General features: G+C 35.3%; 2 protein-coding genes across 2 annotated transcripts in view; one reads left to right on the top strand and one right to left on the bottom strand.

The window, feature by feature from the left end:
- Positions 1 to 18,124, top strand: part of WWP1 (WW domain containing E3 ubiquitin protein ligase 1) — a 90,063-nt gene extending 71,939 nt beyond the window's left edge. Inside the window, exons 18-22 of the mRNA XM_012643549.1 lie at positions 2,859 to 3,032; positions 8,140 to 8,244; positions 10,747 to 10,843; positions 11,289 to 11,361; positions 16,960 to 18,124. Of these exons, the coding sequence (XP_012499003.1) occupies positions 2,859 to 3,032; positions 8,140 to 8,244; positions 10,747 to 10,843; positions 11,289 to 11,361; positions 16,960 to 17,059 (549 nt within the window). The 3' untranslated portion in view covers positions 17,060 to 18,124. The remainder of the gene's footprint in view (positions 1 to 2,858; positions 3,033 to 8,139; positions 8,245 to 10,746; positions 10,844 to 11,288; positions 11,362 to 16,959) is intronic.
- Positions 18,125 to 24,440: 6,316 nt separating this feature from the next.
- Positions 24,441 to 26,429, bottom strand: part of RMDN1 (regulator of microtubule dynamics 1) — a 30,399-nt gene continuing 28,410 nt past the window's right edge. Inside the window, exons 8-9 of the mRNA XM_012643548.1 lie at positions 25,070 to 25,203; positions 24,441 to 24,592 (exon numbers count right to left, since the gene is read on the bottom strand). Coding sequence (XP_012499002.1) covers positions 24,542 to 24,592; positions 25,070 to 25,203 — 185 coding nt within the window. The 3' untranslated portion in view covers positions 24,441 to 24,541. The remainder of the gene's footprint in view (positions 24,593 to 25,069; positions 25,204 to 26,429) is intronic.

Raw genomic sequence — 26,429 nt, 5'->3', positions numbered from 1 at the left:
TCTGCTTACTAAGTTAAATGCAGCCTCCTCAGCATGGCATTCTAGGCCTCATGCTTCCTATTTTTTTGCTAAACCAGTTCTTTCTGAGAGAAATTACCCATGACTGATTTTCTTTGTGTATCTTTGTGCTCTCTGAAGTATTTTTGTTTTGTTTTGTTATGCAGTGAGCATTTATTGCTTATTGGAAAAAAAACAGTAAAGCTTTTTATATTTTGAAGAAAATGTATTCACAAAGATAGTACATAAGGCACTGTTGTTTCTTTGTTAAGCCTTAAGCCTTCCAAAGTCCAAAAATAGTTATTAAATATTACAACCTAAGCATTTAAAAAACTGCTGTCAATGGTTTCACATATCAAAAGCAGTTTAAATAAAATTCCATCATGTCAGGTTTATATTTATTAATACTTTGCTGTTTTGAACTTTATACTTTGTGTTAAGGTAACCACTATTTTAAAAAATTTTATCTGTATAGTACTTACTATATAAGAATTGATATCTAATCCTGAATACAATAATTTTTGGAGGATTTTGTTTCAGTCTCATACAATAACAAAGTGTAATCTTGTTTTTTAAGTTTGCTCTTGAAAATTGTGATAATACTCTTCTCTTTTAGTTGTGATACCTTCAGTGCCCAAAATAGGACCTCAGTGATATGAATAAATGAATGGTAGAAACATGTATGAAGTACTGTTAGAATCTAAGTGGAAAGAGAGCTGTTGTTTCTGCTGGGAGGAGTCAGGAAAGTTCTTTTTTATAGGACTTTGTGTATAAGATAGGTCTTAAGAGTTGCAGGAGAGCTTGCCTGGTAGGGGGACAGCGTTTTGGGAGAGGGAAAACAGCAAGAGCAGAACAATTGAGGTTTTAAAGGGATTAGTTTGTCCTTGGAATCTATAACTACATTGCTGTAGGAATGGTATAGATATGATGAGAAATAATGGCTAGACAGGAGCCTACAGTGTTAGCCATGTTCTAACATTGCTCTAAATCGTAAAGAGTCAGCAAAAACAGACGAAGATGGGATGGTCAGAGTTGTTTTTGGAAGGATTTTTCCAGCATCTATGTGGAGGATGAATTGGGAGTGATAGTTGGGAAAGGGAGTGATTAGAGACAGGAAGACCAGTTAAGAAGTCGCTTCAGTAATCTAGTAGTGAGGCATTATAGGCCTGCAATGGCAGATGCAGTAGAGCTAAAAATGAGGAAATGGACTTTTTAGGATATTGCAGGAATAGAAATGGTTCCAATTCAGTGATTAATCAATTATATGTAGTGAGAGAAATGAAATATTTGATGGTTGAGGTCTCTGGATTGGTTGACAGTTTAAATTTTGTTAATGGAATATCCAATCCAAGAAGAGATGACCTATAAATGTAGTCTTAATTTCAGAAGGGAAGCAGGATTTAGGAATTTAAGAATTTCTGGCTTTTCTGTGATAGTTGAAACTTTGGTAGTTGAAAAGATCATCTTTAGAGAGTGAATAGCTGGAAAAGAAAAGGAGGCAGAAATCTAAGTAACACCAAGATCTATGGAATAGTGAAACCAATGAAGGCGACAAAAGAGTTGCCAAAGCTGAGTCAGGAATGGTAGCCTTACTGTACCCAGTAAAGAATTGCATGAGAGTTAGGAATGCTAATGTCCAGTGTTACAGGAAGTTCATGTAGCATGCACACTGACAAGAGGACAGTGCGCTTGGCAATTAAAAGTTTTTTGGTGACATTAATGAGAAGGGTTTGTTTATTCTTGGTGAGAAGATGTTGGAAGGCAAACGACCATGGTTTAAAATTTGGATGAATAGGAGGAGGTGAGAAAGTGGAGACAGTGAGTATGGTGTACTCTTTTAATAAGTGTGGTAAAGGGGGGAGAGTAGTTTAAAAGAGACACTGGGTTGAAGGAAGAATAGTCTTGAACAACTGAACACTTTTGTGGACAAATGGGAAGAGAAGTAGGAAGGTAGAATTGAAGATATGGGACAAAGAGGGGTCAGTAATGGATGAGGAAAAGTTTTAGAGGCAGCAAGATGAAAGGTTTGCCTTAGAAAAGCATAAGACTAGATTTTTTTGGACACAAAAAGAGGAGTTAGGAATGGGAGGAGTATGGATAAACTAGCTTTCTTTTCACCTGCTAGTATCAGTGGCTTTTCCTCATTAGTGTATGCTGTTTTTCTAGAAGTTCCTTTCTAGACCCATCTGCTTTTTGGAAGCTCCTTACACAGATTTTGAGTCCTTGACAGATTTTCTTCCTTTTTTAAATCATACTTCCTCACTCTTCAGCTGCTTTATATGTTTTCTCAGAATGTTCCATGTTCATCTTAATTGGTTTCTTCCATTCTGGTTAGGAAATCTTCATGTTCTCCAATAAACCAGCATGTAAAGAACCTGTTCTCCAGCTTTAAGTCTTTTCAGACCTAATCCTATCCAAGCACACAGCCTGTGGACGGATTGTCATTGCACGTTATAGAGACAGCCCCTTGCTTCCCTGGTGTGGAAGGCTATGAGTCAGAGTCCTCTTGACAGATGCTTGGTGTGAGGAGAGACTGTTAAATGACTGGCCATTCCCTTCCTGTGTCAGCACACAATATTTGGAGTTATTTGTTCAGTATAAATGGGAAATAATTAGTGCTAGGATTTGGTTGTTGTATTGACAAGTGAAGAACTTGCTATTTTAAAAGCATCCTTTTTAATAGCTACCAATGTGCTAAAACTCATTTCCTCACCGAGAAGCATGTGTTAACTCTAAAATTACATATGTACATATATATATATATATACACACACACATTTATATTTGTGTGTTGTGTGTGTGTATATATATTTTCTCTTAGAAAAAGAAAAGGAACTTTAGAAGTTCTTGGTGTTTTTAAGCCTTTTACTTCATATACAAATTACCTATTTTTAAATACCGCCTTTATTTTCAGTTTAATGACAGAATGGCGTTTTTCTCGAGGAGTACAAGAACAGACCAAAGCTTTCCTTGATGGTTTTAATGAAGTTGTTCCTCTTCAGTGGCTACAGTACTTTGATGAAAAAGAATTAGAGGTTAGGTATTTTTATTATGCTATTGTGGGGAACGTTAATGGGGGGAGGGGCTGTGTTTGTGCTTTTACAGAACAACGGCCACACATTTTTAAATCGTGTAGCTACCTTTCATTTGTCCAGTTGTTTAGACGGCATTAATTCTAGCGTTGGGTGAGAGTTTTGATTACTTTCTCTGATAACATTATGAGCACAAAATCATCAATCAGTGTCACCTATTAGGGGTCATAAAAAGTGATTGGAACATTATTAATAATTCTGAGAATTTTCTGAAATCTCTGTTTAGTAGTGAATTGCTCCAAAGATCAGAGTCTTAAGTCATGAATTCTTAGTGGTCTTAGCTGTATTTTGACTGGTGGAACTATATCAGGAATTGTTTGTGTGTATGTGTATGAGATAAAGTACACATAACATAAAATTTATCATCATAACCATTTGTAAATATTCAGTACGGTAATGTAAAGTATATTCATGTTATTGTGCATCCAATCTCCAGAAATTTTTCATCTTGCAAAACTGAAACTCTATACCCAATGAACAACAGTTCCTCATTTCCCCCAGCTCCTGGCAACTACCATTCTACTTTCTGTTTCTAAGAGTTTGACTACGCTCGATACCATTTATAAGTGAAATCATACAGTATTTGTCTTTTTGTGACTGGGTTATTTCACTTAGCATAATATCCTCAAGGTTTATCTATGCTATAGCATGTATCAGAATTTCCTTCCTTTTTAAGGCTGAATAACATTTCATTGTATATGTATACACTACCACATTTTATTATCCATGCATCCCTTGATGAACCTTTGGGCTCCTTTTTGCTATCATGAATAATGGTGCTGTGAACATTGGTGTACTAATCTCTGTTTGAGATCCTGCTTTCAGTTCTTTTGGATATATACCCAGGAGTGGTACTGCTGGATCATATGGTAATCCTATATTTAATTTTTTGAGGAATTGCCATACTGTTTTCCATAGCAACTGTACCGTTTTATATTTCCATCAGAAGTGTAGAAGGATTCCAATTCCTCCACGTCTTCAACACTTGTTATTTTCTGTTTTTGTTTGTTTTTCATAGTAGCCCCCCAATGAGTGATATCATTGTGATTTTGATTTGTATTTCCCTAATGATGAGTTATCAGGAATTCCTGAAGTCTTATTTTCCCATATAGATTAGAATATAGGCAGGGCATCAAAATAGTCTTTGGCATTTCCTTTTAGCCCCACTTTGGGTGCAATATTTTAACTGCAGCCATCTTAAGCCCACTACTAAGAAACTTAGTTCATTCATGTAGTCAAATGTGCATATGAAAAATAGCATTTAAATTTTTTTTTTTTTTTTTTTTGAGACAGGACCTCTCTTTGTTGCCCAGGTTAGAGTACACTGGCATCATCATAGCTCACTGTTTTACCTCAGACTCCTGGGCTCAAGTGATCCTCTTGCCTCAGCCTCCCAAGTAGCTAGGACTACAGGTGTACACCATCACGCCCGGCTAATTTTTCTATTTTTTGTAGAGACAGTGTCTCACTATGTTGCACAGGTTGCTCTTGAACTCCTTGGCCTCAAGTGATCCTCCCACCTTGCCTTCCCAAATTGCTGGGATTATAGGCATGAACCACCTCATCCAGCCATTTAAAATTCTATACAGTAATGTTCCTGTGCAGGAATTAGTCTTCTGGCAACTCTGGCTGACCTAGGAAGTATGGATGCTAAAGTCTCTTTCAGTGTGAAATGGCATAGTATTTGCATATAACCTACACATATATCTCCTATATACCTTAAATCTTCTCTAGATTACTTACAATACTGCACTGTAAATGCTATGTAAATAGTTATGCTATATTTTAAAAATTTGTGTTATTTTTTATTGTTATATTGTTATTTTTTCCCCAAATATTTTCAGTCCCCCGTTGTTTGAACCTACAGATACAGAACTTGTGGATACTGAGTTGTGATGTTTATAAAAATCAGGACTCTGAACCTAACTGATAGGTAGACTCTCACTAAACATGGTTAACATCTTTCTTGACAGCTTGCTTACAAAAAGTAGCAGAAGCATATTAGAAGAATAGCATGGAAGACATCTTTCTAGAGTAGTATTTATTAATCTTTTTTTAAATCACAGACTTCATTAAGAATCTGAATAAAAACAATCTTGCATCCTCTAAATTCAAACACTGAAAGCATTCCACAACCCCGATTAAGAACATCTATTTTAGAGGCCCACCCAGTGAAAGAGGGACTGAGAGCCCTATATTAGAGCAGACATGAAACCAAAACATTAGATCAAGAAGGAAAAGAAAAGGAGCATACTTTTATATACTGTTGGTAATGTTTATAATGTTCTCACATATCACCCTGTGAAATAGGTAGGCCATATGGTAATTTCGTTTTACATAAAAGGAGACCGAAGCCCTTACTGGTTATTAATTTGCCTTTAGTTGATAGTACAGAGCTGTAAGAAAATACACACTTTTTTTTTTTTTTTTGGTTTTGCTTTGTCTTGATTTTTACCTGTACTCTAGTTTTTTCTTCTACTCCCATTAATTGTCTCTCTTAACCATGGATAATACCACAATAATGGCTATTCATACTATTATTCAAAATAATGACTTCATAATCCTGCCCCCCTTTATAGGTTAAAATTTGTTTAAACTTTAAGAAGATATAACATTCTTTATAAAAATGCATATCACACTAGGAATAGAAGGCAAGTTTTATAGTTTGATAAAAGGCATCAACAGCAACAACAAAAAATTCCATCATTCCAAATGGTAATATTTTAAAGGTTTCCTGAGATTGGGTACAAAGCAAAGATGTCTACTCTCACCACTTCTGTTCAACATTGTACCAAGTGCCCTGGCCAATGCAATAAGACAAAAACAGAAATAAAAAGTATAAGGGTTAGGAAGGGCCAGGCGCAGTGGCTCATGCCTGTAATCTTAGCACTCTGGGAGGCCGAGGCGGGGGGGATTGCTTGAGCTCAGGAGTTCGAGACCAGCCTGAGCAAGAGCGAGACCCCATCTCTACTATAAATAGAAAGAAATTAGCCAAACAACTAAAAAAAGAAAGAAAAAGAAAAGAAAAAATTAGCTGGGGTTAGAAAGAAGTAAAATTGTCTGTATTCACAGATGAAAATCTGGTTGTCAACTTAGAAAATCTGAAGAGACCTACCAAATAACTGGTAAAAATAATAATGATTTTAACAAGGCTGTAGGTACAAGGTTAATAATAAAAAATTAATTGTATTTCTTTGTACTAGCAGCAGACACTTGAAATTGAGATTTTAAAGTTTCATTTACTAAAACATCAAAAAAATGAGCAAATTTAACCAAAGACACATAAGACCTCTATATTATAGAAAAATTAAAGAAGACCCAAATAGATGGAGAGATATACTATGTTATGTATTGAAAGACTAAATATTGTTAAATGTCAGTTCTCTCCAAATTGATTTATAGGTTCAACAATATCCTAGCAAAATTTTTTTTAGAAAATGACAAGCTGATTCTAAAATTAGAAGGAGACCAGGTGCAGTGGCTTACATCTGTAATCCCAGCACTTTGGAAGACCAAGGCAGGAGGAGTGCCTGAGCCCAGGAGTTTGAGACCTGCCTAGGCAACATAGCAAGACCCTATCTCTACAAAAAATAAAAAAATCAGGGGCACAGTGGCATGCACCTATGGTCCTAGCTACTGAGGAGTCTGAGATAGGAGGATTGCTTGGGCCCAGGAGTTTGAGGCTACAGCGAGCTATGATTGTACCACAGCACTGTACCCTGGGCTTCAATGTGAGATCCTGTTTCAAAAAAGAAAAAAAAAAAGGAATCATAAGCATATATGTGAAAGCTGAAAAGAAAACTTGGTGTAGGCAGAAGTTTCTAAGGGAGAACACAAAAAGCAGTAACTATAAAAGAAAAATATGGATAAATTCAACTTTATCAAAACTAAAAACCAAGACATTGAGTAAATGAAAAGACGTCCTGCACACTGGAAGAAACTATTGAGACAAAGATCTTATATCCAGAATATATTTTTTAAAAACCTATCACTCAACAAAAAGACAAAAAACATTTTTAAATGGACAGAGATTCACTTCACTAAAGAAGATACACATATAGCAAGTAAACACATGGAAAGATGCTTTATTAGTCTTTGGAGAAATGCAAATTAAAACTAAATGAAATACCACTTTGGAATAATGTTGGTAGTTTCTTATAATGTTAAATGTACATCTCCCTATGACCTACAAGTTCCACTATTAGATGTTAACCCCAGTGAAATGAAATATATATTCATACAATGAATGTACATAAGTGTTCATCACAACTTTATATATCAAAGCCAAAAATTATAAGTAACCTAAATATCTATCAATAACTGAATGAATAAACAAATTGTTGTATATTCATATAATGGAATACTATTCAGTGATATGAAAGAATAAACTACTGGTACAACAACATGGATGAATCTCAAAAATACTGCATTGAGCAGAAAAAAAAGTGTGCGTATATGTACTAGATATGACAAAAATGGGTATATATGCATATATATAACATTCTCAAAAAGACAAATGTAATCTAAGGTGAAATCATTGATCACCTAAAGCCATATTTGGGGATGATGGTTTTGACTACAAAAAGTGACATAACGGTAATGTTCTGTATTTCACATAAATAGAATATTTTATTCCCAAATGGGCTGAATAAATGAATAACGAGGTTAGTTTATTTTTTTACTTTTTAAAAGCATAGATTTTAAAAAAAGAAGAACCAGAAATTTATGTTTGAAACTAATCAATTTGGATATCCAGTTTGGAATATATGTAAAGGAGATATGCTTTTCAGTACTGCCAATGTTTTTCTTGAAGAATAGTTATTCTAACGGTTGTTTTCAGTTTGAGTTCAATGAACACGGATAAAATACAGTACCAAAGAATTCTTTTTGCTAAATTGCCACAAATTTTGTTGAATTTGCTTACTGTAATCATTATTTGCCCCTACACATAATTATGCCATGTGCATAACTGTGCATTAGAAAATTTCGGTAATATAATTATTTTCTTCACTGTGTCTTTATTGTGGCCTGATTCTGTGCTCACTTCCAGGTTATGTTGTGTGGCATGCAGGAAGTTGACTTGGCAGATTGGCAGAGAAATACTGTTTATCGACATTATACAAGAAACAGCAAGCAAATTATTTGGTTTTGGCAGGTATTTGCTTTTATCTTTGTGAAACAAAGTAGTCAGCGAAAATATTTTCCAATGAAATGGTGGTGGTTTAAAATTAGTGTTTTTTTTTTTTTAATAGAAACTGCTTTGGAATATGATTTTTAGTCTTCCAGTTCTAAACCTGAAGTGCATAATGTGAACACTCGTTCAAAATATTTTTCATTGCTTCTTTGGACTGTCTTTCTAAATGAAGGAATGAATGACAGAATTTTTAAGTAATAGTTTAATGGTAATAGTTGTAGGCATAGCATTTTTTCTAAAGGTATCGAAGTAGTCTGTAAGTTTCACTTAATTCTGGATATAAGAAAGTATACTTGTAATGAGAAAGTGAGTACAGATACTTTAATGCCTCTGAAGATGATAAAATGCTAAGGAATTAGAATAATCTAGGGGATAATGTCCAAGAATGACTTTATTTATTGATTTATTTTTATTTTGTATGTTTTGGCTTAAACTGTGATAGAATGGTCTCTGCAATCCAAGTGTACCATACTGATTTTGAAGCACATTTCAATAGACTTTTGTTTTGTTTTGTGTGTTTATTTAAGAATTTAAAATCTCTAGTCCAGAGATACTCTTCACATAAATATGCTGCTAATTGAGACTCATTTGAGCAACTTGATGACTGAACTTTTGGTTTACTGCTACTTGTTTCACTTTCAGATGAAGAGTAATACTGCGTTTTGTATAACTATAGTAAGATTTTCTGAAAGTTGCTTGTTTTCATAAGGATATGTGTCATGAGTCTGTTGCCTAATATTTTAAAGAATAGTGGATACTTCTAGAAATTTATCTTAAAAGATACTTGAACATGTGTAAAATGGCACATACCAAAGTATTTAATGCAGCATTTTGGTGTACTAACACCAATGAAATGAAGCAACCTAAATGTCCATCAGGAGAAGACTGAGTAAATAAACTATAGTACATCTGTTTTATAATTCTATACCTTGTAGTCTTTCTTTTTCTTTCCTTTTTTAATATGCAAATTAGCAAAAATATTGGAGAATAATATGTTTCAATACAATATTAAGGGGAAAGGAACGTGATATGCAATGTGTATAATATGATGCTATTTGGTTAAAAAGAAAATGTGTGTTCTGTGTAGTAAAGCGTATACTAGTGTGTGAATACACCGTCTCTGAAAAGACAGAGAAAAAGCTGGCAGCAGTTCTAAAGGGGAGCTGGGCAGTTGGAGGCAAAGGTGGGAAAGCTGCTCTTCATGCTGTACCCTACTTACCATCTTCTGAATTCTGTATTGTTACCTATTATAAATTCATAAATAGGAAGGAATAAATCCATTTTCAAGCTTAAAGTAGCTGAATTGCATTATATACAGACAGGTGTCTGTACTCTTCCCTTTTAGGCTCTTTACTAGCTTCGTTACACTTGGTATTTCCTGTCTTTCTGTTTGCACATTTGTGTCTACTTAGCTAAGGAGCTTGTGTTTAGGGTCATATAAATCCAAATGAATACTTGTTCTCTGAATTGGGTTTGTTTTAGGGAAAATGTGAGGTTTATGCCAGACCTGGTAATAAGCTCTATTTCTTGTGTTTTGATGAAATATGTGCAACACAGTTCTTCACTGAAACATTTTTGGTCGTGATTGGCACAGTGTTTTGTCTTATCCTTAGCTGCAGTTTATTACTTATTTTCAAGACACATTTCTATGCTCGGTATTTTACCACATTACCCATTTATGTCTTTCTTAGAAAAGCACTAGTCAGTGAAATAATTTCAGAAGAATATGTACTTTGGTTTTTCAGATACCAGTACGGAAGAACACAAAGCATGGGGAAAATGGGGTTTAGTAAGAGAAAATCCCACAAACTATTCAGAGTGGCAGTAGAGAGATAATCATTTGTTTTCTGTAGCATAAATGGGAGAGGTAGGTGACTCAGGGAAGAATAACAATGGTTTAGAAAGTAACGAGACCTGAGTTCAAATGTTAGTTCTGCCACTTATTAGAAGTTTGAGAAGGACAAGTTATTTTACTAGTGGAGGTTTTCATTTTCTTATATGTACAGTGGGGATGCTCATGATCATACCTGTCTCATAGAATTGTTGTGCAGGATAAATACACGAAAGCATTTGGCAGGAGCCCTTATTAATAGGTGGTAGCTGTTACGTTATAACCAACATCTGCCCTGCTTGTACCTATTAGTGTTGTGACCTTAGACAAGTGACTTAACCTTCCTAATCCTCTCTCATTTATTTCCTGTCTGTAAGATGGCTGTAATAATAATAGTGGCCAACCCATCATGTTATTGTGAGGATTGACTGAAGTAAGATTTATAGCGTACTTAGCATAGTGCTTCGCCTTGATAAATGATAAATCCTATAGCAACATTTTATCCCGTGTCTTTTGAACCAATTTCAGTGTTCAATATTATTTAATTTCTTTAAGTGTCTACTATGTTTTTCATTATTGAAGATAACTTAGCATTTATTTTATATTAAAGTACATTTGATTTTGTTACACAGTTTGTGAAGGAGACAGACAATGAAGTAAGAATGCGACTGTTGCAGTTTGTCACTGGAACCTGTCGTTTACCTCTAGGAGGATTTGCTGAGCTCATGGGTAAATACAGTTTCACTGCATTTTCTCTGTAGATAATTTTATGATAGTAATCGCCTTCAGACATACAATAGACTTGAACCCAAGGACTATTCTTCTGTGCTCTCTGTGGGCCTTCTTCCAGAAGAAAGAAAAAGGAATGGTTAGTATCAAAGGCATCTGTAAGACAAAAATGAAAGTCTCCTCATATAGCCTAGATGGCTATTACTTTGCTCCCTAGGGTGATTGTGAAGGGAGCAAGATTCTGTAGAAATAGTTTTCTTTCCACTGATGTAATTATTCTTGCTGGATCTCTGCAGCAATAAGAAGCAACTTACACTGTGAATTTCTTCTTTTGTTTATTCTATGTCATTCATATGGCTATGTGACATGTTCTGTTACTTAACTAGTTGCCAAAACCAAAAAGTTTAATAGACCACATAAATATTGTCTTATTTTCCTGGTTTAGGAAGTAATGGGCCTCAAAAGTTTTGCATTGAAAAAGTTGGCAAAGACACCTGGTTACCAAGAAGCCATACGTGGTAAGTTCAAGAATCCTAACTAGGAAGGCGAAAGCCAGAGAAAATCATTTTGTTTTTAAAAAACACAATTAAGATTCAGTACAACTGCTTATTCATTAATGTAGTCAGAATTTCAGTTTTGAGAGAAGACTGATTTAAATATACTTTAGAATGAGTTCTTTTTGGTTAATAGAAATACTTGAGAAATGCATCCATCGATTCAACAAATATTTAGATTATCCACTATGTATAAAGTAAGATTTAAGTGCTCCTTGCTTTTTGCAGAGTTTGTGCTCCGTCTGGGGCACAAATGACAACAGATAAACAAAGAACTATTTGCAAATTCTGGAAAGTCCTTCAGAGGAAAATAGAGAGTGCTATAATACAGAACTGAAGGGAACCCACTCTGGATTGGGTGGTCAGGGAGAGTTCTTGGAAAGGATAATGTCTAAGTTGAGTTTGATCAATAGCATGCTGTGGGAAGAAAACAAGGGAAGAGCATTCTTTGAACAGAAATGCTGAAGTAAGGAAAGACCCTGAAGTAAGAGATTATTTTTCAAGGAAACAAAAGATGATTAGTATGATTGGAACTTAGCAAATCAGGGGATTGAGAGATAAAAAATTTGGAAATGCAGGCAGGTGCTAAATTATGTAGAGCCTTATAGGCTAGTATAAGAAATTGGGATTTCATGCTAAGGAAAGTTAGACAGCTTTGAAGAGTTTTAAATAGCAAGAAAAATCATTCTGACAACAGTGTAGAGAAGGAATTGAGTGCAAGGGTGAATGCAGGGAGATTAGGTACAAAACTTTTATATTAATAGTTAACCAGACCAAAGATGATAGCTTAGAAATAGGTGGTGGTTCTTTTAGGAGGTCAAAACTGTTTTCATACGAAGCCATTATTTGCCTTTTTATTGTTTTGACAATTGTACTTACGGTGCAGAAGCAATGTGGGGCAAAACTGCTGGTGCCGTAGCACAAATTAAGGCAGTGGCACCAAACTGCTGTCTCTATATTCTTCAACACCACACACTTGCAGTTTAAAGCAAAAAAAAAGGCAAGTTCATTGAAGTTTGTTTTTTATGAAGTAGTAAAGATTATTAACTTTATTAACTTTTGATGCTTGAGTAACACGTCTTTTGCATACCAGAGAATGGTGGTTTTCTTGAAGGAAAGCTCTTGGGCAGTTGTTTGAGTTGAAGGTTGAACTAGCTTGTTTTTGTTTTTTGTTTTTTTTAATGGAACACTATTTTTACTTCAAAGAATGACTGACACACTATGTTTATTCAGACTTGGGTATCTGGCAGACATTTTCTTGAAAAGTAATGAAGTAAGCCTGACACTTCAAGGAAAACAACTGGCATTTGTTGACAGTGATAAAAGTGGAGGTTTCAGGCAAGAATTAGAACTTTGGAAAATTTGTATATGTCACCATGAACTCGACAGCCTCTCAAAACTTAACTAATGAGATTAGTAGTGTTATTAACAGATGTGATCTGTTTTTTATTATATAATTAAATGTGTCAGCATTTAGAAAATCTTCATAACTTTGTGAACCAGTGTTTCAAATGACCAGTCGATGCATGTTGTTACAAAATCACGCATGGGTAATAGATCCATTCAAAGTGCAAGAGAGACCAGTGGATTTTATGTAACAAAGTACGAAATGTTCTTTGCTATGATTTCAGAACCCATATTGTGCATTATCTTGTCAAACTTAGTGTTAGTATCAAGGAATAATATCCACAAAGATTTGAATACATCTCCATTTTCTAACTCCTTATCTCTGTGGGGCCAGATTTTCATATAGTTAAACCAAAGTAATATAGTGCAACAGATTAAATGTACATACAAGTAGGTGTCAGAATCCAGATGTCTTCTGTTAAGCCAGATATTAAAAAGATTTGCTAAACTATAAAACAAGGCCATTCTTTCCACTCTTTTTTGGGAAGTAGTCATTTTTTTTCATAAAAATGTTTATTTTTATACCAAAATAGATTATTTTTAAAATTTCTATTTTAACTACTAATACAGTAAATATCAATAGATGTAATTCACATAAGGAAAAGCTCTTTGAGGTTCTTCTTTTTTAAGAGTGAAAAGGAGTCCTGCTACCAAGTAAATTTCAAGACCTCTGTAGATACAACAGAGAGTGGGATTGCTGAGGCACGGGAGAGAGTTAGATTTTAAGTTTTGTGAAGGGAAAATAGTTACCAACTGTAGGTTTTTATTTTCTCAAAGCATAAGATGAGGGTCACTGGCTAAGAGTGAAGAAAGGCAAACTTGTGAGGACAAAATTGGGAGAGTTATTAGAAAATAGGCAAATATTTATTAGAAAAATGTGGCTAAGAATGCTGCATAATATTGGATTGCTCACTTGGATTTAGTAGTTCATTTGAAATGACAACAGTCTACGTGAATGCATGATTTTCCTTCTAGGAATTTTCAGTTATTAAGGTACAAGTAACATGAAAGCAGAAAGTTGAATTTATTCAGGATTTGAGTTTAATTAGTTCAAGACAGACATGAGATTAAAAGTATTTGAAAATACTTTTATAAATACAGATAAAATGCAAATACATTATGATATATAATGATGGACCATAATCTCTAAAGTGATTATAATCATGGACGTGGATAAAGAAAGTGAGGACAGAAAGATGCAGAGGACAAGATAGGATGATGAGGAAGTAATGGGTTAACGGGCTGGCATTTTAATTGAAATAAGCTGGAAAGACATATGGTCAAAAAACAGGATTTTTAAATTAGAAATTTCCTTTACTGGTGATGGCAGGGTTCAAGGTATGGTACTGAGGTCAATAACTGAAGAAAGTAGAGGAACAGATCACTAAAGGTGAGATGGGCAAGGAACTGAGAAGCCATAACATTGCACGTCATCCACGTGAATGAGGACGACGTCGATCCAGGTGCCAAAGCTTTCAGTGAAAGGAGCATGACCAAGAGGTCAGCAGATAAAAGCAAAAAGTTCAGAAAGGTTGCACAACTGGACAGTGTGTGGTTCCATAAGGAAAGTTTGATTGTTTGACTACAGGGGTAATGATATGTTTCAGACTAGCTGAATTTCAGTTACAGCAAGAGAAGAGTTGTTAAGACTGTAGAAGACTGCAAATCATGAAATAGAAGTTCAAAAGAATGGATTTGGAAAGGTCTGCAGGGTTGGGAATTTAATTCCGATGGGGGAAATACAGATCAGTATTGAGATAAATGTTTGGATGAAAATAGATAATCCTGAAAGACTTGCATTTTCAGCAGTAACTAAAGTAAGCAGTGATATAATTGGTGATGGAATTAGTTTTGATAATTCTCAGAGAAAGAGAAGGCACAGGGTCTTACTACTGTCGTCTCCAGTAGTGAGGTGGTAGCTGTCGGCTTTTCAGCTTTCAACAGGGTGCTGTTTCCTCAGAAGACATGGAAAATGTATTGCTCAGTCTCCTTCCTTTTTATGGATAAGAAAATGGAAGTAAATTTGATTGGAGGTCAGTTTAATTGGGTGTTAGGGTATGAAGTACACAGAAAGAGAAAGAATTCTCAGAGTTCAGGATAGAAAGAAGCACGAAGTTTATTTAGTCTTTCTCTGAAGAGAAAGAGGGCACAGCACCAAGAAATAGAGGCGCTGGCCCTGAGGCCAAACGACTCTAACTCTTTATTAGGGTAGGCTGAGGAGAGGTAGGGGGAGATTTATGATTGTAGCCCAGTCAGTCGAGGACAGCTGAGAAACTGCTAAGTTTGTCCTTTTCTGTTTCTGTCTCTCACTTAGTAGATTGATAACAGGAATTGGTTTCTTCTTGAAAGCGGGAGACACCTGGTGCCATCTCTCCTTGAAAAGGTTGGGGAAGCTCATGCCCTGTCTGTCCACCCGGGGACCCTTCAAGGCTGTTAAACTCAAAAAAACCTTTTTTCTTTTTATGTATAGGTAGTGAATCTAAAATGGCGGTTGATCTGATTGCTTACCCTTTCTTTTCCCCGTTCTCCTGAAGACTCCTTTTGCTTTTGGAATGTGAATTGACCAGCTCTGGCGAATGTTAATGAGAATTTATGCTTTCCTGTGTTAGCTCAGCACCGTTTAATTGCTAGGTGAACATCTCCGTGGAAGAGATATTCATGCTACTAACCTTGGAGACAGGGTTCATACTGCTTTTAGTGGCTGCCAGTTAGAATTTATTTTTCCTTGATAGCCCGTTAGTAAGACTGTCCTTTCATTGGGTAAGAGACGATGGGGAAGTATATATACAAGGATGTCATGGCAATAGAAATTTAGAAATAATCCGGAGGGGAAAGATGGGGGAGATTTTCGTAGATAGAATGGCAGAGTTTGGCAAAGGCTGTATGTGAAAGATGTAAGAGACTAGAAAGTGACTGGCTGTAGTATGGGACTGTATTGAAAAATAAAAGTTTTTCCTGACCTGGCTCACTGTCAGCCTCTACGTTGAAGTATAGTTTGAAGTAAAGGGGAGGGTAATATATGTCTGCTTAATTGCTATCATTAATGTATTTAACTTCTTTTAAAATACAAAGAGAATAATATGGTCTGAGAACAGCACTGCTTTAATTACCTGCCTCGTTTCAAAGGCTCTTAAGTTTCATGTTTCCTGACTCTTAGCCGGGGCAGGGGCAAGGGCAGATGGGAAGTGGTGGGAGTGGTAGGAGGCACCTGAGTGATCTGAGGAAACTTTCCATATGAGAAAATCAAAGTACAGAAATGTTTTGGCTTGCTCAGAGCTATTTCACTAGTCACTAATAGAGTGGGGACCAAAACCCTGGACACTGAAATCCTAATCCAGCTATTAGGTGCTGTATCTCACAAAATGAATTGTTATTCCACCTTTGTAAATTGAAAAACTAAATACATTGTTATTTTAAACATTTTTCAATATTTTTCTATTTTTCATCAGTTAATCCCTGAGAGATTTTTTGAATCTGGCAGGACTGAAAAAGGGTCATTTTAGAAAAGGTTATACATATGGTGAGGAGGTGATTTGAAAAGACAAAGAAAAGTATATTTTTATTCATTGGCTGTGTCCAACTCAGAATTTAAGTTCCATGAGGATAGGGACTCTAGTTTTTCATCACTGTATCACCAGCTTCTGGAACAATATCTGGTACATAAAAGATTCTCTCAGTAAAAGAGTAATTTATGGATGAGTGAATAAGTGAATGAAAGAAATGGACTCTTAACCCAAGAGAAGTTAGGAGGACTCATGACACATGTAACGAGAATAATAAAGAGGAAATCAATGATTTTTTAAAAAAATTCCAGAGTTACAATTATTATTGTATTGTATTATTGTATTGTATTGTATTATTGCTACAATTATTATTTGTAATTCCATTTTTCTCTGGGAAATGTTGAAATATTTTTAATGTATAGGTCTTAAATTTGAATACATTGCTCTAAGAAATTTAGATATGATCATATACTAATTAATACAGTAATAAATTGTTTAGAATACTCTGGCAACATTTTTATATATGTATTATATATACATCTGTACATGTATTCATTCAGCTTTTCAATGTGCTTTTAAAAATATTGTATTAGAAATCTTTTCAGAGTTTATTTTATTGAAATCATCTGATTTTGTTTTTGTTTTTGTTCAGTTTTAATCGCTTGGATCTACCACCATATAAGAGTTATGAACAACTAAAGGAAAAACTTCTTTTTGCAATAGAAGAGACAGAGGGATTTGGACAAGAATGAATGTGGCTTCTTGTTTTGGAGGAGCTCTTGCATTTAAATACCCCAGCCAAGAAAAATTGCACAGATAGTGTATATAAGCTGTTCATTCTGTACAGTGAATTTTCTGAACTTCTCAAAGTATAAATGTTTTCCGTTCTTCCACAGAAATATGCAAAACAATTCATCCTTTTCTACTTTATTTATTGTTCCCTTGAAATGACTGACCAGGAAAAAGATCATCCTTAAATTTTGAAGCAAGCAAGAGACTTTATTAAAAATAAGAAGTATATATCTATATAAGCATATATGATAGTGGCTCTAGTTTTATAGAGCTCCAAGTGTATTAAACATGACAGCCATTCATTCAAAAAGATCTGGATTTGCTTTACCTTGTTTCTGTTATCCAGGGGAAAAAGTACAAATGCTCTATGTTCTTCTCCCTTATGTAACATCTTCTGGGGGTGTTTAGTTGCATGGCTGTTCAGGAAGGTATTAAGGGCTTAGGCCAAATCTCACTTTGAGTATGTTAAAAAAAAAAATGCTGCTGGCTTTTCTGAAGACAGGTGCTTGAACCTGTCAATTTGTTTTAAATAAATAACAATAGTTGAAAAAATTTTCCCTCTTTGCTACATCAGTAATACAGAATAATGAATGAAACCATAACTTACATGAAAGTCATGTACTAGATCCAATACCATTTAGTTTGTTATAGAGATTGGAAAGATTTCATTGTGCAGCATAGAGGTTTGTTTACATGTTACTTTGGGATGCTAGGTATTTTGTGGAATTAAAAAGAATCAGGTACTTCTTTACTTTTGTTTTTAAATCTGTGATGTTCTTCAAATTTAATTCATAATAAATTGATGCAGTTTGATACTTAGCAACATATAAAAGGGAATGAGAACTTTGCTGCTTTTGTGTTCAGAGTTTTGGTTTTATAAAACCAGATGGATTGAAGAGTTACATAAGCATTTGAACGCTCAAAACAAGTATAAGACTAATGATTTTCTATTGGTGTTTAAATCTTTATTCGTCTCAAATTCGTGACAATTCTATGTATCTGAATTAAATAAGCATATAAAAATCCTTTGGCTCCCCCCCCTTTTTACATAGATCAAGTTATTTTTGTCCTAAGTAACACTTTTTAATTGTTACTTTTTCATTATAAGGCATTTAATGAACTACAAAGATGTATAACAAATTAAAATCTGATGTGAATGATGCTACTTTTAGCAAACTGGGCTTCCTAATTAATACAAAAATTTAAATTCTCATTTGTATCATGCTTTCAATATGCACTGTAAATTTCATTAGCTTACAATTTTCTTTTATGATGATGGACCTGACTTCTTAGAATATGTTACCTGTAAATATTTCACTGCTAAGTGCGTACAGAAAATACTAGTATACAATTTAACTTCCATAAACAGTTTTTGTTTTGCCAAAATTTTATTTTGCCATATATTAATTTAGAGTGTGTTCTGTGCTTTCATTCAAATTTCATAGTAAAGATGAAAGAAAGGCAGTGATCCACTTTGTTCAGTAGACTGCTTTCCCATATCCTAATTACAGACACTCTGGTAATTTTCAAGCCTAAATAATTAAAGAAAAAATTCGAATGTATATGGAAGGGTATGCGATAGAGGCTGGCCAGTCTTCACAAAGGACTGCTTAAAGTACACCGTAAGAGTTAAGTATTAGACATGAAGATGGTACCACTGCTGTATGAATTTTGCTGTGACAGAAGTTACTAAATATCATTCAGTGGAGGTGTGTGAGAATATCATTTAGCAAACTTGACTGAAGAAGGCAGCTTTCAGGCAGGGTTTCAGGGTGCTTGGTCCCCTCTTCCCTTCAAGTAAGAAATTACCATGTAGTAGGTGAGGCTACACAGAGCCTACAAAAAGACCAAACCAGCTTTCTGGGGAACACTAGTTTGGAGAACTCCTCAGGGCCTTAACCTTTCATACCAGTTACAGATATCTAGACCTATAGATATCTAGTCTTGATTCATCTACTCAGTGGCAGTCAGAAAAACTGAAGAAATGTAATCTACATCTCACCTTCTCTCCTCCCTTCCCATCCCTGTTCTGCGCTGGACCAACCACAAAGAAATTAGAAATGCAAGACTCACTGTGCCTGAACACAGTTCATGAGGAAACAGGAGACAGAAGAGGGAGGTTCAGAGACAGGTTCATATTGCTACTTCATTTTGGTGACATCCCACCACCACCACTGGTAAACTGAGCCCAGGAAATGGATCACAGTCCCACCACAGTTCTATCAGATCAGTTTAGTTGTCTGTCTTCCAGGGAAACCTCTAAGCAGTTGGAAGTGAAAAGGGTAACAAAACCTTTTCCCCTGCTGCCTTAATTAACAGCCTAGCACTTCCTACCCTGAAAACTAGATAGGATGGTATGTGTCAACTATATTACCAGGCAACTTTGCTTCTGTTAAAAATGACCTCAGGCCAAATGGAATGGCTTACGTCTGTAATCCCAGCACTTTGGGAAGCCAAAGTGGGATGATCACTTGAGGCCAGGAGTTTGAGACCACCTGGGCAACATAGCAAGTCCTTGTCTCCCCCCCCAAAAAAACCCCAAAATTAGCCGGGCATGGTGGCGCATGCCTGTAGTCCCAGCTACTCAAGAGGCTGAAGCCGGAGGACAATTGAGCCCAGGAGTTTGAGGGTGCAGTGAGCTATGATTGGGACACTGCACTCCAGCTTAGGTGACAGTAAAACCTTGTCTCTAAAAAAATAAAATGAAAATGACCCCTGACTGGTAAGTTGCATCTGGACTGGGAAAACTCCAGACACTCGACAGAAAGCTATAACGTTGGGCTTCCCTGAGTGTGAAACCTCTTGTAACTACATGTGCCTTAGGAGGACCCTGAGCTGTCACCTGGGGAGATGATAGTTCTAGAGAGCTGTGTCTGCTACGCAGACTGCTGTTGTAAGGTCATCTTCTGAAAGGAGGCTCAGCGTTGCCTTGCTGGCCTGCCACAGTTCTGTGTAAATTGGTGCCAAATGTAACCCACTGTAGGCTTGTTAAGTCTGAATGTTTGGTTGAACGTAAGATCTGGTGGATGTTGCAGAAGTAAAACAGAAATCTTTTCCTGTTGAAACATGCAAGTGAGAATAAAAGTTCTCATAATAGTCCCTACTTTTCTTAATCAGTTGAACTTAAAAGCCAAGCTTCAGGTCAACTGGGGATTTGGTCTAAGTCCAAAAGTTGCATCTCCTAAATTCCAAAATTTCTCTCGCCATCTCAACCAAGGAGAATGAAATCAGATGATAATAGTATTTTTTTTAAGTATTTACTGATATTCATGGTAAATCCTTTACATAAATTATTCTCTTAATCCTCAGAACTCTGTGAGATTGGTGTTTTTTGTTTCTGCCTTTGTTTTAATGATGCTTATTTTATAGATGAGGAAAGTGAGTCTGAGAGAAGTCATTTTTACAACATCCACAGCTAGTCCACAGCCCATGATTAAAAATTCAGTCAGGAAAATTTTGCCATCAAGAAGTTAATTGATAGCTTTCAGGTTCTTACAGGATCATGGCCACTTTCCAAATTCAAGTTTCTTCTCACATCTCAAAAGAAGGAAGGACACATCCATAAGGAGAGGTAATCACCCATGTCCTGTGTCTGTTAATATATTTAGAAGACAGAATACTACAAACTTCTGTATACATGTATGCGGGATATTAAGCATCTCAAACGAGCAGAGTCAGTTCTGGAATGCACACAAAAACAGAGTCAGGTGGGGATTGCACAGGAAGGAGAATGGGTCCTAGGGTCCTAGGGTCCTAGGGTTCATTCTCAGAAGTAGTAGGTCTCACCCTGAATGGAGAAATGCCAAGAACCAGTGTGACACCTAGTGAATCAGGCTCTTGAGAAGTCAAATGGAAGAGACTTAGGGCACACAATCAGAATCTTGAGAAGGCATCACATCTTGGAGAAGGAAGTTATCCCTTAGAGAATAAATAAATAAATAAAGGGGGAAAACAGGAAGATAAAAGCTCTGTAAAGGATCCAGCAACCACACTCCTGGGCGTTTATCCCAGAGGGAAAATTTATGTTGCCATAAAAACCTGTATATAATACACATGGCAGCTTTATGTGTAATAGCCAAAAATTTGAGAAAACATAAATACCTGTCAGTGGATGGTTAACAAATTGTCATGTCCATACAAGGAAATACTAGTCAACACTAAAAAGGAACAAACTGTTGATAGAGCTTTGATCACAAAGGACTTTTGAGTGAAAAAGGACAGTCTCAATAGGTCACATACTGTATGATTCCATTTGTATAATCTTGAAATAACAGAATTATAGAGAACAGATTCATGCTTGCCAGTGCTGGGGTGGTGAGGGGAGAGGAGCTGAAGGGTGTGACTACAGAGTGATAGCACTGGGATCTTTGTGATGATGGGTAAGGTCTGGATCTTGATTGTGGTGGAAGTCACAAAAATCTACACATGATTAAATTGCATAGAACTACCCACAGAAGTGAGAGTGTTTCAAAGTGGTAAAATCTCAATGAGGTCTATGGCCTGTACCAGTATCAGTTTCCTAGTTTTGAAATTGTGCTAAGATGTTACCACTGCAGCAAACAGAGAAGGGTATACAGAATATCTCTGTACTACTGTTTGCACCTTCCTGTGAATGTTTAATTATTTCAAAGTAAAAATCTTTTTTTAAAAGTTCTATAAAGTATCAGAAGACAGACCCTCACCTCCATAAAAGCCTTTATTACTGAAAGATATCTCATTTCAAAAAAAACAATTTAGCAGAAGGTATTCTTGAACAAACCAAAACGCCTCACCTCCTCTTATTTGATGTCCTGGAATTGCTGGTAACTCAACACACAAAAAATTACACCCCTAGAAAAAAAAATAAAGTCACTCTAAAGAGAAAATTTAAAATGAGAAAAAACAAAGTAAGATTCTTTAACACAGTATGTTAATATGAATTAAATAAATAAATTGCAGATAATGAAAAAAATCCAAAGTAGAAATTCAAAAACTCAGAACTGGACCAAAAAAACGAAGGTAAGAAATGGCTGACTGAAATCAGGAAAAAAAAAACTGAAGAAAAAGACAAAAACATCTCAGAAATGAAGACATATAAAATATCTAAAGAAGAACAGATAAAACCAAAAGTAAAATAAGGGACATGGAAGATAGAAATGAAAGGAGTCAAGAAAATGAAACAGAAAGGTTAAAAGGAAAATCAGAGAGAAAGTGATAAATATGAAAGACATGCCAGCCAAAAAAGAAAAAAAGAAAGAGAAAAAAAAAATATGAAAGACAAAGGAGACCTAATATAATTAACTGGACTCCCTGAAAATAAAAAGGAACAGTGGTTCTCAAAGTGTGGTCAATTAACCCCATCTGGAATGAGAGACAATATAAGACAATTGGACTGGCCTTTGCAGAAACTCAATGTTGTGAGAAGAAAAAGACAGGGGGTCAAAGACAAGCATCAAGTCAAATAAAATGTATAATTTTTGATTGGATCCAGGTTTTAAAAAGTATAAGACATTTTGAGACATCTGAGGAAATTTGAATATGGCTGGATATTCGATGATGTTAGAGAATTATTTTTAACTTTTCCAGTTGTTACAGTGGATTTGTGTTTGTTCAGGTATATGTCCTATTCAGAGAAGATGCATGCTGACAGATTTAAGGGGTGAAATATTATGATGTCTACAATTAATGTAAAAGGTTTAGAAATAAATTTATATGAATAGACACACATACATAACAGGTTGAACATCCCCAATCCAAAAGTCCAAAACCCAGAACCCAAAACTGAGTTATACCAAAGTGATGGTACAAGTACAAAATTCCAAACCTGATCTCATGTATAGGTCGCAGTCAAAACGCAAAGTTTTTTAGTCTCACCAAGGGAAAAGAGACCCTCCCAGCCATTTACAAAAAGTCATCCAAGCAGAATGCCTTGTCATCCCTACAGGACCCACTTCCTGGTCCCTCAACTTCTTCTCATCTAAAGAAAATAAAATACAGTGTACAGTAACCTTTTAATCAAAACTGCATCACAGATGGAAAATGAAAGCCTGCCACTATTGTTTAACAGCTGACACTGGTATTCAGGTGATCTACAGTGCTGCTTAGTTACCTTCAACACATTATTTTTTCACTGTACTAATGGTATATCATATTTACCATTAGATGTGAATAAATGTAAGAAAACTATTGTTTATTGGTAGCATATAAATTCAATTAGGAATGATGGTGACGCCAAACAACCACAAATCACCTACTTGGGTGGCTGAGGTAGTGACATTCTTGCTTTCTCATGGTTCAGTGTACACAAACTTTGCCTCATGCACAAAATTATTAAAAATATTGTATAAATTTACCTTTAGGCTATGTGCATAAGGTATATATGAAACAAATGAGTTTTGTGTTAGACTTGGGTCCCATTCCCAAGATATCTCCTTATGTATATGCAAATATTCCAAAATCCAAAAAAAATCTGAAATCCAAAATGCTTCTGGTCCCAAGCATTTTGGATAAGGGATACTCAATCTGTACAGCAAAATTGTTGAATCTGAGATAGTTATACAGAGTTCACTACTTTGAATTTTCCTTTTTGTTTGAAAATGTATATGATGAAAAACAGAAACAAACAGCACGTAACCACACAGTTCACTCTGACAGTACAATTCCCAAATCCTTTGAGAAAAATCCATCTACATGTATGTACAGTCTCAGATTCACTTAAGTGGCATTCAAGATACTCCTTTTTATAAAACTTAAGATTTGCAGTGGTGGCACATCAGCCTCAAGTAAGTAGCATAGTTCTGCCTATTTAAAACATCTTAATTTCCCTTTCACCCTTAAGTTTTGTGTTCCTTTCATCCCATTAGGGATGAAAACTTGGACTTTGTCTAGTGATAAATTCAAACCACTATGAGTCCACACCACATTTTAAAAAGGAAACCACTCCATTTTCAGTCTTCTCCTGACTTGAGTTCTCTCCTTATGCAGGTTGCCTCCAAGATACATTATTTAACTGCTTTATACCAAGAACCCTCAACATCCTAACCACCTAACTTTCCCTGAACCTTCTCTGTAAGATCTGAACTTGAATCAATCCAACTTGAAAATCCACTCCCCTCTATGCCCCCTCTTCCACATAGTTTTCTTGGTCTCCTCTCATCCTGATGTGATCAATCCTTAGAAATCTCATACCATTTTGTATTGCTGGTGTCCCAAATGCAAAATAATCTCTCTGCCTGAGCCATAGAGATTTATTTCTACCACTCTTATGGCAATATGACAATTATTTCTTTTACCTTGTTATTTGTGAAGAAACCTAGAATTTTGTATATTTAATCTGTTAAATGGTCACAACATTAAAAGCCGAAAAACGGCCAAAGAACAGTTATGGTTAATATATTATCTTTATAATTCAATGAAAAGGCAGTGTTTATCATGTTTCATGTATTTTCTTCTCTCAAAAGTTCTCAATTCTTGTCACTCAAACTTGTAAGCAACTGAGCAGCTTCTGTGTGTACCTAAAATGGAAAAATACATGTATAAAAAAAACAGTACAGCTTACAGACTAACTTGTGAAACTTAAGTTTATAAAGTAGAATGTGATTTCTAAGAGTGTCCAAAAAACAGGAATAGGACATTGTAAGAATAAAATTTCTTGATAGTGACCAGATGAGACTCTCAGAGGACTCTTCCACGTTAGTATATATCCCTTGATTTTTATGTTTAAGAAATCTTATTTGATCTGCTATCTGTGTCAAACAGGAATAATTCTGTATGGCAGCAAGCAATTCATAACGTCTATTTGGTGATAGTAAACATTTTCTATATAGAAATTAATGTAAATGTCAATGAATTCACATTTGAAATGAACACACTTGTTTTCAGCAGTATCATACATTTAGACAATTATGCTTTCAAAGAAGTTCTTAATTCACCTTTACGTAATAGTGCCTCAATATAAAACTATCTGCCTTACTTTATTGGAGATGTTTTACCTGTTTATCCTCCTCCGTGTGTGCCGGATAGTCCTTGGCTTTCATTAGCCAGAAAGCAGCAAGCTTTTTGTTGTGTAGTTTCAAGTATGTTTTTCCTAAAAGAAGCAAGTTTTTGCTATAGAAGTTTGGATCCACTGTACATAAAAAAGAAAAAAACAAAGTTATCTCAGATGAAATAATGCTGCTTTTATTTTTAAAGATTTGATTTTTTTTGGTCTAAATTCCAGTAATAAATTTGTGTGGTAAGTGACTAGGATAATTGGAATTCTCTTTTGTTCAATATGCATATCTCAAATATTTGTAAATTAATAATTACTATTTATTGAATGTCTGCAATGTGCTAGACACTGTATTACACACATTTCTCATTTTACAAAGTAGGTATCTCCATTTTATAGATGAGAAGCTGAGGCTCCTGACAGAACATAAGCTATGTAAGGTGACTTTCTTTTTAATCTCTTTTGTTCCATATTGTAATGTAATAGAAGAATGAAAGGAATGCTTTACCAGATGTACACACTTTAAAGAGAAACCAAAGAAAAAAGCAACTATCTCTGAAAGATTACACCTGGGCTGACTTGGTGGATGGATAGCATTTTAACAGAAAAAAGTGGAGAACATTCTTGGCTGAGGGAAAAGCATGACCAGAAAGCCTACAAATGAAACTATGGGGAACTATCTCAATAACTTCATTAATTTTTGCCACAGTTCTAACAATCTGAGACCCTCTATATTCAAAGCATACTTTTTCCCAGATACAGTTAATGATTACCCAAAATTGTTTCGCTTCTTTTATTTGAACATATTTGTATGATGCCATGTTGATATACTTAAGTTTCCTTGGGGTTAAGTATATTCATTCATTCATTTATTCATCTATTTACTCCATCATTCAGCAAGTTTGCCAAGCATTATGCTAGACAATGAGGAGGCAATTGTGAGCCAAAAAGACAAAACTCCCTATCTTTCCTAAATTTACAGTCTTAGATGTATAAAAAAATATTTATGCTATGAAGTGATATGGACCATGATGGGAGAGGTAAAAGATACTATGGGCATAGGAGGAGCTTCCAAACTAGATATGAACCATAAAGAAAGGCTACCTAGAGGATGTGACCTCTAAGGTAAGGTCACTGGAGGATGACTGAAGTTACCAAAGATTATCTTAGTTCTATGAAGTCAGGACCATGTTTTTCTCCACACCCCAACTCTTAAGTCTCTAAAGTCCTATTTTAACTTTGTAATTAGACTTTTAAATCCCTTTGAGAAAATTTCATTCCTCGATTCAGATTCATAATATGTGCAGTGTGGTCATGAGATAGTAACAATGGAAGGCAATTATGAGTAAATCAGAATTTGT

Source organism: Propithecus coquereli, unplaced genomic scaffold, assembly GCF_000956105.1.
Source record: "Propithecus coquereli isolate 6110/MARCELLA unplaced genomic scaffold, Pcoq_1.0 Scaffold2, whole genome shotgun sequence".
Lineage (NCBI taxonomy): Eukaryota > Metazoa > Chordata > Mammalia > Primates > Indriidae > Propithecus > Propithecus coquereli.
Note: the sequence above shows the minus strand (reverse complement) of the source record. Positions and strands in the feature narration are given on the sequence as shown.